Source organism: Panthera uncia, chromosome B1 (assembly GCF_023721935.1).
Source record: "Panthera uncia isolate 11264 chromosome B1, Puncia_PCG_1.0, whole genome shotgun sequence".
In the NCBI taxonomy this organism is placed as follows: domain Eukaryota; kingdom Metazoa; phylum Chordata; class Mammalia; order Carnivora; family Felidae; genus Panthera; species Panthera uncia.
Genome location: NC_064811.1, coordinates 197,609,781 through 197,624,532, shown reverse-complemented (window position 1 = coordinate 197,624,532; position 14,752 = coordinate 197,609,781). Strand labels below are relative to the sequence as shown.

The 14,752-nt window shown below is 43.6% G+C and overlaps 1 protein-coding gene across 1 annotated transcript in view; it reads right to left on the bottom strand.

The window, feature by feature from the left end:
- Positions 1-14,752, bottom strand: part of CSMD1 (CUB and Sushi multiple domains 1) — a 1,037,384-nt gene that overhangs the window by 212,667 nt on the left and 809,965 nt on the right. Inside the window, exon 35 of the mRNA XM_049630105.1 lies at positions 2,656-2,760. Within this exon, the coding sequence (XP_049486062.1) occupies positions 2,656-2,760 (105 nt within the window). The remainder of the gene's footprint in view (positions 1-2,655; positions 2,761-14,752) is intronic.

Here is a 14,752-nt window from a genome sequence, read left to right as displayed (position 1 = left end):
GACAACCGTGTCCCTCTGTGTAGCCATGTCAAACTTCCTACCCAGATAGATAAAATAAAAGAAGGACGGGGTGCCTGGGTGGCTCAGTCAGTTGAGTGTCTGACTCTTGATTTCGGTTCAGGTCCTGACCTCACGGTTCATGGTTCAAGCCCCGCATCAGGCTCTGTGGGGACAGTGTGGAACCTGCCTGGGGTAGGCTGTCCTTCTCTCTCTGCCCCTCCCCCATTCACGCCATCTCTGCCTCTGTCAAAATAAATAAATAATTGCTGAAAAAATTAAAAGAAGGACGTCTGGCTTCCAGAACGTGGCGCGCTCAATTGTGCCGATCTTTTGAGCTTCCGCTCGGACCCCACAAGAGAACCCAGATCACCCGTATCTGATCAGACCTTCCTGGAATTGCTTTCTCAGTCATTAAAATTTTATGCTTCATCCCCTCAGATAAAAATGTTTGTTTTCTGTTGGGGAAATTCCTATCAGTGCTCATCCGGAAAGATGGCCCATTATCACTACCGGGGCCAGGCGCTCACTTCTGGATGAGAAACTGAAAGTCTTCACGGAGAAGCAGGTGCGGATCAGCGATCACAGCTCTGGTTTCAGTGCCAGACAAGCCGCATCTCCAACACCGACCTGCAGGCTTCCTTCCCTTCCACGTGTCCCCCAACTACTAGTGACCCTCGGTGTCACTGTTCGTCAAACGCAACAGTGCAGGCGCTGCTTCTGCCTTTGGTAAAGCGCCTTCGTGACGAAGGGTCTCTGGGCATTCCGTGGGTCACAAGCAGGGTGACTAGAGCCTGTGCGGGCTGAAGACACTGTCTTGTGTCCTTTCTCCTGTAAAAACCGGGCGTACCTCAAAAAGAGGGCTTTCTGAGGACAAAGCAGGAAGGAGCTGCGACATGTTTAGACCTGGCATAGGGCGGGGGCTTTTGTTGTTTTTACTATGATCTCACGGATATCAATTTTAGGAACAAATCTGCATTTAGAGGCTTGTGGACAGGCGGTACCTATTTTCAGGTAGATGCAAAAATAAGTCAAGAGATTAAAAGTATCAGACAATCTCCGGGCAGTTTATTTCCACGGTCCCTATACTGTTTGCTGTTGGCCTTCTTAAGGTTAATTCTATGAACACGTTACATAACCCACATTTTAAACTCTGCACGTAGGATGAGAACAGAGAAACGAGCGCCTGTAGATACACAGAGGGTAAGGGAACACATGAACGACACAGGTGGTATCAGAATGGTGCTGGCATCGAAAAACAGCCACTCCGAGCGAATCTTAACCAACAGGACTGCAGCATTATGTTTGGCCAACTAAAATATAAGCACATTAAGTAATTACGCAAGGCTGTGGATTTGTAAATAAGATGCATTTCGGTGAGAAAGATCTTGGTGTTCCTCTTCTAACGAAGTGCATGGGCGGGAAATAGAGTGAAAGGCAGACAATTATATCGTTGAAGCTGTAATCGTACGTACTCGTAACTGCAGACGAATCATTTTACTAGCACCTCTCTTTATGAGAAGTAAGTGAAAAGCCCGAAGCCACAAGATAAGTTTGGAAGAAAGAGATAAGAACATTCATCAGTTCTAACACTGCTGAAAGTATTAGCGAATTTATTAGCGCTATCATAAATGAGGTTGAGAGTTTCCTATCTACAGATGTTCACGAAATGCATCAGAGTGGCAGATTTTTTCCAGACATTTCCTACGTAAATAACACCCACAGCATCCTTTTACACTGTCACCAAAGTAGTCCTATTCAAATAAATTGGAATAAACTTGCATACAAATGCCTGTAATAAGTAGGGAAATTTAACCGAAACGGGAAACAGCCCTGTGGTTTGTGTCTGGTCCGGAATATTTATCATCAGCTGGAAATCTGGCCTTTCAAAAACACGCATGCATTTTCGTCTCGGCGAACTGTTTATCTCCATTCAAAAGATCACTTATTAAAGCCATCCGTGTATTTGCTTATTTGCAACCACTTATTAAAGGAGATGGATATCGACATCAAGCATTTTTAGCGCTTGAAAACACGTCCTAAAATAAACCTCTCATTGGAAACTCTTACTTCGTTTTTACAAGGTTTACCTGCGTCATCAAACGCCAAAGAAGATTTGTGAATCTGACCTTTGTCAACCCATTTATCAGACTATTAACTCACTTTTCACATTCATTTTTAAAAGGTTAGCGTCTCCTTTGCGACACCTTCTTCCAATTAAAATGAGTAATACACGAAGCGGGCAGCGTGCAGCGAGGCTCTGTGATAGCCCTGCGCCACCCACCTTGGAGGCCTTGTGACCATAACCGGCTTGCAAATGATGACTCTCTGGGTTTCTGGACGCTAATATAAACACCACTCACAAGAAAACCAGGAATAGCACACACGGTTACTTTTTGTGCTTCTGAACAATTTTTCCAGACACGAACTTCATTTATCCAACGATTCCAGATACTAACTGACATTTCCTCATTAGTTTGCTCTTTATACTATGTATTTCATGGGGACAGATTTTGTATGACCCAATTTCATGCAACTTGGAGAGTCGTTTTGGGACGAGGATATTTTACTATGTAATGAGGGCACGGATTTGTTTTTCCTTTCAGAACATGACTCCATATAACAGCGGAAGCCGGATGCAGAAAGAGGGGACCTTACTTTTGTACTCCAGGTGAAAGCCCGCGGCTGCCACGCTAATGTCAGACTGGAAGTGGAGACAGAGCTGATTGGACGTGCTGTTCAGAAGAGCTGGGACCGTGGTTCCTGAAAGAAACAGGTGGGGGACTTTAACATCGCAAATGCATTCACTTTCCTCTAGAGAAAATATACGGGTTTATCTGTTCAGGTTTACAAAGCCCTGCGGTCTGTCTGAGCGCAACCTACCGAATCTGAGTACGGGCTTTGATGCTTCTGTCCTTTGGCGCCTTTCTCTTGTGCGAGTACAGCAAAAAGTTGCACATCTCTCTGCCCCCCTCAAGCTGATGTGACGTCTCTCTAACGTATCAGGGTATGAACACACAAATTCTTACGTTCTACCAGGCACTGGTGCACTGGCTTTTCAAGTGCCATTCTTTTCACAACACAATCATTTTGTTTGTTTGTTTTGTTTTGACTTGAACAAAGAGGGAAAAACTCAAATGAGGGGCATCTGGGTGGCTCAGTCGGTTAAGCGTCTGACTCTTGGTTTCTGCTCAGGTCATGAGCTCATGGTTTGTGAGTTCGAGCCCCGCATCGGGCTCTGCGCTGAGAGTGCAGAACCTGCTTGGGATTCTCTCTCTCTCCCTCTCTCTCTGTCCCTCCCCACTTCTTTCTTTCTCTGTCTTTCTCTCTCTCTCTCTCTCAAAATAAATAAATAAACTTAAAAAAATATTTTAAAAACCTCAAAAGAGCAAGTCTCATGGAGGTTGGGGGAGCAGTTAGCCTGGGTGGACCGATCTGAAATACTGATAAAATGCTCCTTTTGACTACATATTCTCTTTTCCATCCTTGGGGGATCCAAACTGAAGAATGTTCCCACTGAGATCTGCAAACAATTCCAACTGAGCATGAGTGAAGAGGAAAATACAGGTGTAGGACATGATGCTTGCTTTCCTTAAAATGTATTGACTTGTGTTGTGACAAACAAAAAGTCAGCAGGAGAGGTATCGATGGCAGGGACAAGGGTGATAGAGGAGCGGATACTGGAGGGGGCTGAGGACAAGGAAAATGCTCCTCAATCAGAAGTGTAAAGTATTCTGGGAGGATGTACTAAATATGGGAAATGATAAGCGAGTTTAAATCCCCTTGTCTTGACATGCACGTGCTTCAAGATGAGGGTGAACCTCATCACGGCACAAGAAAATTACTACAACCAGCCGCACTGGACAGAACCCTGCTGTGGAAAGAAGGAAACGCTGTTTTAAATAACGGAATAAGGAAATGAGTCCATAATTATCCAAGACAGATGAACGTTACTGCAGAGGTAAGATTCTCCAGCATCCTTCTCTCTGTTTCCATGATCCCGTTTCCTCCACCAGCTTTCTGTCCACAAGCCAGGTACAGACTCCCGCTGCCCTCACCTCTCCAGGTATCCAAAGGCCCTTTGCGGGTGGAGTGTGCAAACCTAACTCATAATCTATGCCTGTAAAACCTGGCCAACCCCCTGTGTCCCCATGTCAGTCAACAAGCAGTTAGCATCCGCTCATGGCCTGTCACAGGCTTCCTTCTCTCTGCGACCCCACCCTGCCGTCTGCCAACAGGCCCCCTCTGGCCAGCCTCCTCAGACCCTCCCCCTTCACCGCCATCACCCCAGGGCCAGCCACCAGTGAGTACGATGAATGCAACGCTCTCCCGACCTGTTTTCTGAATCTCCTGTTGCCCTCAACCAATTCATTCTCCACCCAGGAGTTGGAAAGCTTTCTTTTTTTAATGGACATATAATTATTTCATACGGAAATTCTCATGGATTTTTGATGATCTTAGGATGGAATTTCAGCTTCCTTGATTTGACCTAAGACCCTGCATGATCTAACCAATGTCTACATTTCTAGCTTCTTCTCTTTCACAACTCATGTTTTCTGTTGGAGGTGTTCCCATAATTATAGGTCTATGATGCTCTTTCTCTTTTCTTTTGACCCATTTTACCCTCTTTAAAAAAATCAATTGTAACTAACATACATTTTCACATTAGCTTCAAGTGTACAATGTAGGGGTTCAACAATTCTATACATCACTCAGTGCTCGAGATAAGTGGACTCTTGATCCCCGTCATCTATGTCACCTGTCTCCATATCCTCCTCCCCTCTGGTGACCATCACCCTGCATCTAAGAGTGGTTTTTGTTTGTTTCTTTTTTTATTTGTTCATCTCTTTTGTTTCTTAAATTTCACATGTGAGTGGAATCATTTGGTATTTGTCTTTCTCTGACTGACTTATTTCACTTAGCATCATACCCTCTAGATCCAACCATGTTACTGCAAATGATAAGATTCCTCTCCTTTTTATGGCTGAGTAGTATTCCAGTGTGTGTGTGGTGTGTGTGTGTGTGTGTGTGTGTGTGTGTGTGTACGTCTATGTTATCCATTCATCTATGGGTGGACACTTGGGCTGCTTCCATATCTTGGTTATTGTAGATAATGCTGACTTGGGTCAGAGAGAAGAGGCCTCAGAGAGAAACTTAGGAGGAAGAGGGAGGAAGGCGTCCATGGCACCCACTTGTTGGCCTGACTCAAGACCTGTCCACATCGAGACAAGAAAGAGACCTCCACCAAAAACACCGATTTTTACCCATTTGTGTTCATTGTGTATGATGTTTGCTGTCTTCTCTCTCTGGTATTATTTTTGTGTTCTCATGTACTTTTTCTAGTGGTTTTCCAACTTTAAAATATTTTAGGTCCAGGAGAGTCAACATACAGTGTTATCTGTATAGGTACAGTATAGTGATTCAACACTTCCCACACCAGCCGGTGCCCTTCACGACAAGCATTTTAGTAAGTGTGCTGCCCTAACAAGTACCAGTTTTGTATTTTTATTTATTTATTTATTTTTTTTTATTTATTTTTTTCAACGTTTTTTATTTATTTTTGGGACAGAGAGAGACAGAGCATGAACGGGGGAGGGGCAGAGAGAGAGGGAGACACAGAATCGGAAACAGGCTCCAGGCTCTGAGCCATCAGCCCAGAGCCTGATGCGGGGCTCGAACTCACGGACCGCGAGATCGTGACCTGGCTGAAGTCGGACGCTTAACTGACTGCGCCACCCAGGCGCCCCCCAGTTTTGTATTTTTAGATAATCTTTGCAGAAAGAAGGACATGTTACCATTGATCTAACTAGTCTAACCAAATCAGGTGCCATGACAGGATCTGCATTACTGTCTGCCTGGTTTTACCTGCAATTTGGGGTAACCGATGACTTTTTCTGCTGCATTTTTAATTTTTATTTATATTTATTTATTTTAGAGGGAGAGAAAGCATGAGCGGGGAGAATGGCAGAAGGACAGACAGAGAGAATCCCAGGCAGGCTCCATGCTCGGCGTGGAACCCAACAAGGTGCTGAATCCCACGACCCTGGGATCACGACCTGAGCCGAGATCAAGAGCTGGACGCTCAACCGACTGAGCCACCAGACGCCCCAGCCCCGACTCAAACTCCTTTAAACAGTGCTGCCCTTCCTTGCTTCCCGCCCATGCGTCTTCTACCAAAGACCAGACAACGACCCAGTTACCCTCTCCTCTAGATACCACCCAGGCCGCCCTCGTCTGTAGCAACACAGCTTTTCTCTGCCTTCACGTGTAGGACAACACTCCTCTGCAGGGCTTCCTGCTTGGTTCAGTTCTTTCAAATTTGCTGTCTTCGGGAGACGAGACCCTAACTTCTACTTTCCAAAATTTACTTCACAGCCTTCGTGGCCCAGTAGAGGAATCTGTACATACAGGTATTTACTGCACATTGTTCAACTTTTTGGTTTCTTGTCTTTGGTTGACTGAGTTACGGTGTGGTCAGAAAACCTGCTTCCACGCCTGAGTCCTGACACAAATTAGCTCATCACTGCAAACATCTTAATATGTTCCAGTTCCGTAAAATGAAGATGATATATGTATTTTTAAGTTTATTTGTTTATTTTTTGAGAGAGAGAACACAAGTGGGGAGGGGCAGAGAGAAGAGAGTAAGAATCCCAAGCAGGCTCCGTGCTGTCAGCGCAGAGCCTAACGTGGGGCTCGAGCTCACAAACCACGGGATCATGACCTGAGCCGAAGTTGGATGCTTAATGGACTAAGCCACTTGGGTGCCCCGAAAATGAACACGATATTAAGTCCCTTACATGTGAGTAATAAATTGCCACGTATGTGACAATGCTGTGTGAGTGAGGTTCCCTCTACGTGTTATTACTGATGGTAGCAAGGCCTGAATGACTTTGTTTGCAGCTCTAGGATGAAATATAACCACTCGCTCCTCTACAAAAGATGCCGGATCTTGACGCCTCGGGGGGCACACCAGACACACGGGTACCAATTAGCGAGGGAGGCCTGGGAGGGTGCCGTGCAGGGAGAACCTGGCCCCAGCTGGAGGGAGGGCAAGCCACACCTGCCATGAAGGGGTGCCCACGGGGGCCTCTCTAGACTGCCCTAACAGGAAGTTATTCCCAGCACACAAAACCCAGCTGGGAGATGTTTTTAAAAGTGTTGCCACAGGCAGTATATTTTTGATCATATTGTTTTACTGTGACCTAGATAGAGCAACACCTAACACAGAAAACTGAGAAATGGTATTAGAGCCCTACAGATTCTACTCTCAGCACAGACAAATTGGTATGAATTTTGATCTATTCTATTCATTTATAATTTATAGCCTGCCTACTTCCAAAAATGATTGTAGATGGCTTAGAACACAAGCCATATATATACATATGTATACATATACATATGTATATATGTGGCTATTTTTTTTTAAAGTTCAATTCATTCAAGAAGTAAGTCAATTGTTTTTCCCAAAATGTGTACCTTTAACAACTACTTGTTCTTGTTTGTTTTTACTCAATAACAAACTTTTAAAACGGGTTCAATATTCTCTTATAGATATTTTTTAAAGTACCATAGAAATAAAGAGTTTAAATATTGATTATGCTTTTAAAAGTATTGAAATGTTAAGACTGATTTATAATCCTTTTTCCATATAAAATTTTTAAAAAGCTCCTGTTAAAAAATTTCAAATCATTAAAAAAAAAATCAAATCATTTGTACCTCAAAAAAGATTCAGGATGCCTGGCTCAGTTGGTCAAGGGTCCAACTCTTGATTTCAGCTCAGGTCATGATCTGATGGTTCATGGGATCGAGCCCCATGTCAAGCTCTGTGCTGACAATGTGGAGACTGCCTGGGATTGTCTCTCTCTCTCTTCTGCCCCTCACCCACTCACTCTCTGTTTCCCTGTTTCTCTCTCTCTTTCAAAATAAATAAACATTAAAAAGGTGCAAACATAGCACGAACACACCACATATCCACTGTATCTTTCTATACTACATAATTATATTTATCTCTATTACTAATTTATATATGTGTGTATATACGACATTATTTTATTCTAAACAATTTGTAAGTTACAAATGTGATGGCCCATTTCTTGTAAAACTTCAGTGTGTGTTCCTTACAACAGAACATCTCAAATCAAGGAAAAACTAACACAGACACGGTAGTTCCAAACATGCAATCCACAGATCTCATTTGATTTCCCCCAATACTGGCTTTTGTAGCAGAAAGATTCTGTCCGTGATCATGCGGCGCATTCAATCTTTGGCTCCCTTCGTTTTCTTCCATCCAGAAGAGTTTCTTAGTCTTTTCACGCCTTTAACAACTCGATACTTTCCAAAAACACAAGCACGTTTTTTGAGTGGAATATTTTTCAACTTGAGTCTGTCTGATGGTCTTTGCTATTCGACTCGGCCTATGCATTTTTGGCAAGAATGTTAAAAGCCGACACTGTATTCCTGCCTGGTTGTCTCATCCGCTCCACACTCGGTCTTGGGGGTGCGAGGGGGCTGGTGTGCTCGGGCTGCACAGGCTCCTTCGGGGCAGTTCCTCCAAACCCTGCTCTCGGCGCATCACGTTGGTGTTAGATGGGCCGGGACGGGGGTGCTTTCCAGCAGCGCAGGTGCAGCCCCATGAGGAATCAAGCTCTCGGATGTCTGCTTGCTTTGACAGCGGGTCCATCAGTACACCCGTTCATACCATGTCCGTTACCGGAGGCCCCACCACTGACGCTGGGCCAAAGTGGAATCTGCCAGGCTTCTCCCCTCCGGAGTTCCTACTCTCCTGCTCTCAGTGAGTACCAATTAGGCGGGGAGATGCAACGAGACCGTGAATGCGCCGTTTCTCATCAGAATTCGGCCCAGCAGTTCTGGCATCCATGGATGTTCCACTTTGAATTGCTTATCTTTGGAACAGTTGCCAAATGATGATCCTCTCATTCCACCTTCCAGCCAGATGTATTAGTTTGCGTGCTGTGAGGGAAATTGTTCTTCTTCATTCATTTCGTTTATGCATGTAGCTACTTATATTGGGATGGACTCATAGATTTCTATTTTAGACAGAGCAGCTCGTTGTGTGTGTGTGTGTGTGTAATGTTTTTTTCCTACCAGAGCCCTGAAAAATGAGGCTTCATTTCTCCAAGAATATTTGCTCCTCTAGGGAAAAACAGTATTAAGTTGGTATCCAGAAACTCAGCATTGGGTGCCAGAGGGGTTCTTGGCTACCGGGGTGCTGCTTTACATCTGCCAAAAGACAGAGGTGGGAAATACGCGCGCGCACACACACACACACACACACGCTTACATCTGTATTTTCATCGATACATATTAAAACCATGAGTTTGCACTGAGACCTCTAATTCAAATCCAAGTAGCCTGCCTCATTTCCATGTCTCTAACTCCTTTAGCAAATACGGAGAAACCTGGTTCTCACTGCCGTCACTATATTACTCAGGTCCTCAGTTCCCACGTACGTGCCCAGCCTTCTGACCTGACCAGCTACCGTCTTGCTCATCCACTCTGTGGGGTCCCTGACTGTTCCAAACACACCCAGCAAGCACACGGGAAAAGAAAGGCAGTCACAACGAAATCTGAAAATTCATGCCATCCCTCCCAAAATTAACTCCAGCTAGGAAGATACCCTGCCGTGTGCACTGGGTCTGAAACCATTCATCCTTCATGGCCTCAGGAGTCTGTCCGATAGTGAATAAAGAGAAGATCATAGCCAGAAGTAAAATAAAGCTCTTCTTTTTAAATCTGGACAAATGCCACATACCCCTCAAACGAAAAAGGAGCCGGGCTTCCGACGGTGTGTGGGTGAATCATCAGGGGCCACACCAGCGTCTGTCTCAGGACTCACTTGGAGCGGTGTGTGTGCAGAAAGAGAGAGATGGAGAGAGAGAGAAACAGTGGGCTAGGAATCAGAACCCAGGATAATTTCCCCCAAAGCTTGCGGTGCAAAGACAGAAGAACCCTCGCACACTTGGTCTCGGCCGAATCATAGGGAAGGAAAGAGACACACAGGCCTTGCCCGGTCCACTATTCCGAGGATGAATGAGTGCTAATGACTGTGACGTCATTCCTTTCCACAGTGGTGTGCTCATTACGTACCCGAATCCAAGAGCGAGAGGCTCTCACCATCAGAAAGGCCACTACTCTTCCCTTGGGAGGCAGTAAGTAAAATAACAGAGAAGCCAAAGGGTCCATATACAACTATGTAAGAGAAGCACTTTCTCCACCGTCACCATATTACATAAAATAGTACACAGTAGTCCCCTTTATCCACAGGAGGTACATTCTAAGACCCCCGGATGCCCGGAACCACGGAACGTACCAAACCCTGTGTATGCTATGCATTTTGCTATACATGCACACCCATGATAAAGTGTGGCTTATAAGTGAGGCACAGTAAGAGATTAACAACAACTAATAACAGAGTAATTATAACAGGTGCCATAGTAAAATTTATGCGAATGTGGCCTTTCCCTCAAAATATCTTACTGTCTTGCAGGCCCCCCTCTTGTGATAGTGCGAGACGGTAAGATGCCCACCTGGTGGGACAGAGTCAGGTGCATGATGCAGGCATGTGATATATAGCTATAGGTCAGCATTGACCTTCAGATAATACGTCACAAGGAGGATCGTCTTCTTCCAGGGCCGTGGCTAATCATGGGTAAGTGAGACCACGTACAGCAAAAGTACAGGTGAGGGGGGACTATTGTCATGTATGTGTAGAGTATAAATCAGGAATTTTCTCGATTATTTTTTCAACAGGGCATATTCATAAACCACGAATTATTTTTTTTCCATTGAACATACCCTTGTTATTCACAATGGCTACAACTGTAAAAAATGCTGAATTTGTGAACGTGGTTCTCACTGATATTTTTTCCCCCAATATGCATTTGTGACAAAGGCTGAAAGCAGCCCAGAGGAGGAGGATGTGGTTGACTAGGCTCACTCACAAAAAAATGCTATTCTCTTGGAAGGTGAGAAGGTCTTAGAAACAACCAAATCACCCCCATCCAAACATTATCAGGTTATCTCAAAAATACATAAACCTTGGAATATTAAACCACAAGATGTAAGTGGTCTGTTTAACTTCAGAAAGAAGTGTGTCTGCAATATCATAATATTATTATATATTTGCATGTGGCATAACACTGTGTATTATTTAATGCAATTGATTTTAAGTATAAAGAAGCTCAATCTAAGTGCATGGGAAAAGATTGTCAGACAGACTCTTTTAATTTGGTAGAAGACATTATATAAAATAATGTATCATGTTATTATTTCCAATTAGATGACTTCAAACTGGATTTATATCTTCACATGTTATTTATTAATGACTTTTTCTTTTGATCACATTGCTTGCTCACCCGCTTTTATTTAACTTAATATTAGTTTTCTTAAAAGCTTACATCTTTGCATTTTTGCAAGGAATTTTGCAATACATCTGCATTTTGCATTTTTGGTTAGAACTTTTACAAGAAGTTTGCATCTTACATTTTGCAAGAAAGTTGATAGCAACAGCAAACTCCATGATGATTTTTTTCAGAGGAATTTCTTAATCCCAACCTTGACACATGACGAATCCTTATTTCTATTTCGGAAAAGAATACAGGCTACGTATCGACGATTATCTTAGAGATGTTTTAGGCTCTATGCCACCACATCTATTATAAAAATCACTCGAGCCAACATGTATCATAAAATACTGTGATCAAAGGCAGATATTATGAGGACAGAGAACAATGTTATAAAACTTACACATCATCTATATTTTCTTAAGACTTTACTAAGTAGTTTTTTGTTATTCTTTTTATATGTGACATCTCAGAATGATAAAGAATCAAAATAGTGGTGTATTCTCTGCTCACACTGTTAATATGTGGTTCTGTGTAGTAAATGAACTGTCTGCTCTTTGTTCCTGGTATCCAGACAGTAACCCCCTACCCTTGGACTGTTCTGACAGGAATGTCTTTGTTATTCCAGGTGGGCTCCTTAGACCACACCGGAGTTTATGGTAGCTCTGCTTATGATCACGTGTATCAAAAAGTAGGGTGGTGGCTGTGCATGTGGGAAGGACAGCCATGCGCTTAGTGGCTTGGGGTTTTGAGCCAGATGATGTCAGCCTGACCTCCCACCCTCTGTGGGGTAAGGAGCTGAAGACCGAATCGAGTCTTGTAGCCAGGGACTGAATGGATCGTGCCTCCGTAATGAAAACCCAGTGGAAAGTCTGGAGAGCAGAGCTCAGGAGAGCTTCCAGGTGGGTGATACACATTGGTGTGCCTGGAAAGTGACACGTCCTGAGGACACGGAAGGCTCATGTTTGAGACCCTCCCAGATGCCGCTCTATGAGTCACTTCATCTGGCTGTTCCTGATATGATTACTTTACAATACACTTTATTTATTAGCAGATTGCTTTCTCATGTCCTGTGAGCTATGTAAGAGAATGATTCAAACTAAGATAAACCCCTGAGTTTTTAGCCAGTCGGTCAAAGGGCGGGTGGTCCAAGGACACTGAGCGTGGGACTGGGGTCTCAGGGGAGTTGGAAAACCATGCCTTCAACCCATGCAGTGTGTGCCAACTCCTGGTGGTTGTGCTCAGAATTGCATTGCAATGGTATTTATGCCAAATAGGTTTTAAATGATGGAGATTAAGGAAGGCACCTGTGATGAGCACTGGGTGTTATACTGAAGTGCGATATTGAATCAAATGCTATATTGAATCGCTATATTGTACACCTGAAACTAACATCACACTCCATGTGAGCTAACTGGAATTGAAATAGAAACCTGGAAAAAAAATTGAAAAGTGTAGCCAACATCTACACATTTAGCTAGAGACAGTGTTTACTATTAAAAGTAAACCCGATTTTTAGTTAGAAATGCATCTTGACGTCTACATCAATTGACTTAATACGTTTAAATTTGTACACGTGAAATATCAGAAAAATAAGGTTCTGTTCTCCTGACTAATTCCAAAAACTAAAATAAGAAAGAGAAGATTGGTATTGTTCTTCTTTGCCACATACGTAGGCAATGTGTTTACTTCTTTTATTATTATCATTTTTACTAGCATTTAGGAAGTCATTCCTGCTAACCTTAGTCAATCAACCATACAACTGCCTTGCTGTATACAAAGAACATGTACACACGTTGTATGTAAATGTGTTCAGCAACACACTCGTGCCTCAGAAAATTAGGTGGAAAAATTCGTTCAAGGTTAAACCCTTCTTTTGGAGAAATCAACCTATTCCTAATATTAACTAAGAAATATAACATCACACATCTGAAGTTAAGTTCACACACAGTGGACAGTAGTTATTCCAGAGAAGGCTTAATCCAGGCTGATGTACATTAGCTGATACATAAAAAATAGATTTGAATGATGAAATTTGAACTTCAGATAAAAAATCGCAAAAGATATACCTTGGAAGCAAGTTTTACTCAAGAAAACCGTAAGGAAGAGAAAGTATGTTTACCGTTTTGTTCTCCGTTTATTGAACAAATTCCACGTATAAGTGGACCCCTGTGGTTCAAACCCATGTTGTTCAAGGGTTCACTGTATAATAGACAGACACACTAAACCACAGGGTTTCACTGCCTGAAGCATTTCTTCTCTCTTGGATTTATCTGCCCATGTTTTACTCATCTGTTAAGATGTTATAATTTTCCCCAGATATTTTATGCCGTCCATTAAGACATTTCTTCATTTGTTCCCCCAAATCCTAGGCAAATGCAGCTTTTGACCTCCTTCATCACCCAACACCTGCCTGTGGTCTTACATCTTCGCCAAAAGTTACAGGTATTACCAGGTTACGTTATATTTATATATGATGAAAACATGTATGATTACGATTATGAACATTATTACGTTTTGCCGTCTGCATACGGATGTGCAAGTGTGTTGTTTTTTGTGACAGACTTTTTTATTCCCCAAAACAAACATGGTGCCTGATATCTGCATCATACTGACACATAGGAGGCGGTGTGAAAAATCGCAGGCCAAGCTGGACTGCGACAGGCGCTATGTGGTGGGGGCAGGACGTGAACCTTTCCAGGGGAGACAGCACAGCAGATGAGGCGTGCAGGTCTGGAAGGGGCAGTCGCACATAAACGTCCCCAAAGATACACCATGCAAAGACAGACCAACACAGGTGGCGTGTGAGGGGTGATACCTTCTACTGGCATTGGCTCACACTAAACTTTAAATGGCCCCGTAAAAAAATGTTTTCATTGGCTGACAGCCAGAGACAACTCTGGAGTAACTTAAGAAGTCGTGGTAAGATCACAGCTGTCGCGAGCACCGCAAACAGCCTGCCCGTCACCCACTTTTCTTTCGGCGCCTGCCGAGCGACAGGATGGAGTTATCTCCAGATGCGGCTGAGATAAGCGGGAGACGTCGTTCGGGCCCATGCCACACAAGGAGCCGTCTGTGGGGCCGGGCGCACTCTTAGAAAAGCTCGTAGTTTTCTGTGCAATCCTGGTTAATTCTCAAACGTGGAGATCTTTGCTCCTCAGTTGTAAGACAAGGGCAAGGACAGCACTTCGCGCAGAGTGCGATTTTTAGGACTCTGTTAGCCTGGCCCTATCAGGGCTCAGTAAAGGTCATGATGATGATGATGGTGACAGGGAAGATGGTGATCTTGATAACGGCTACTGTCAAGATTTTTAAAAATTGTTTAAGGTTTATTTACTTTGAGAGAGAGAGACAGACAGAGACAGAGAAGAGAGGGAGAGAGAGAGAGAGAG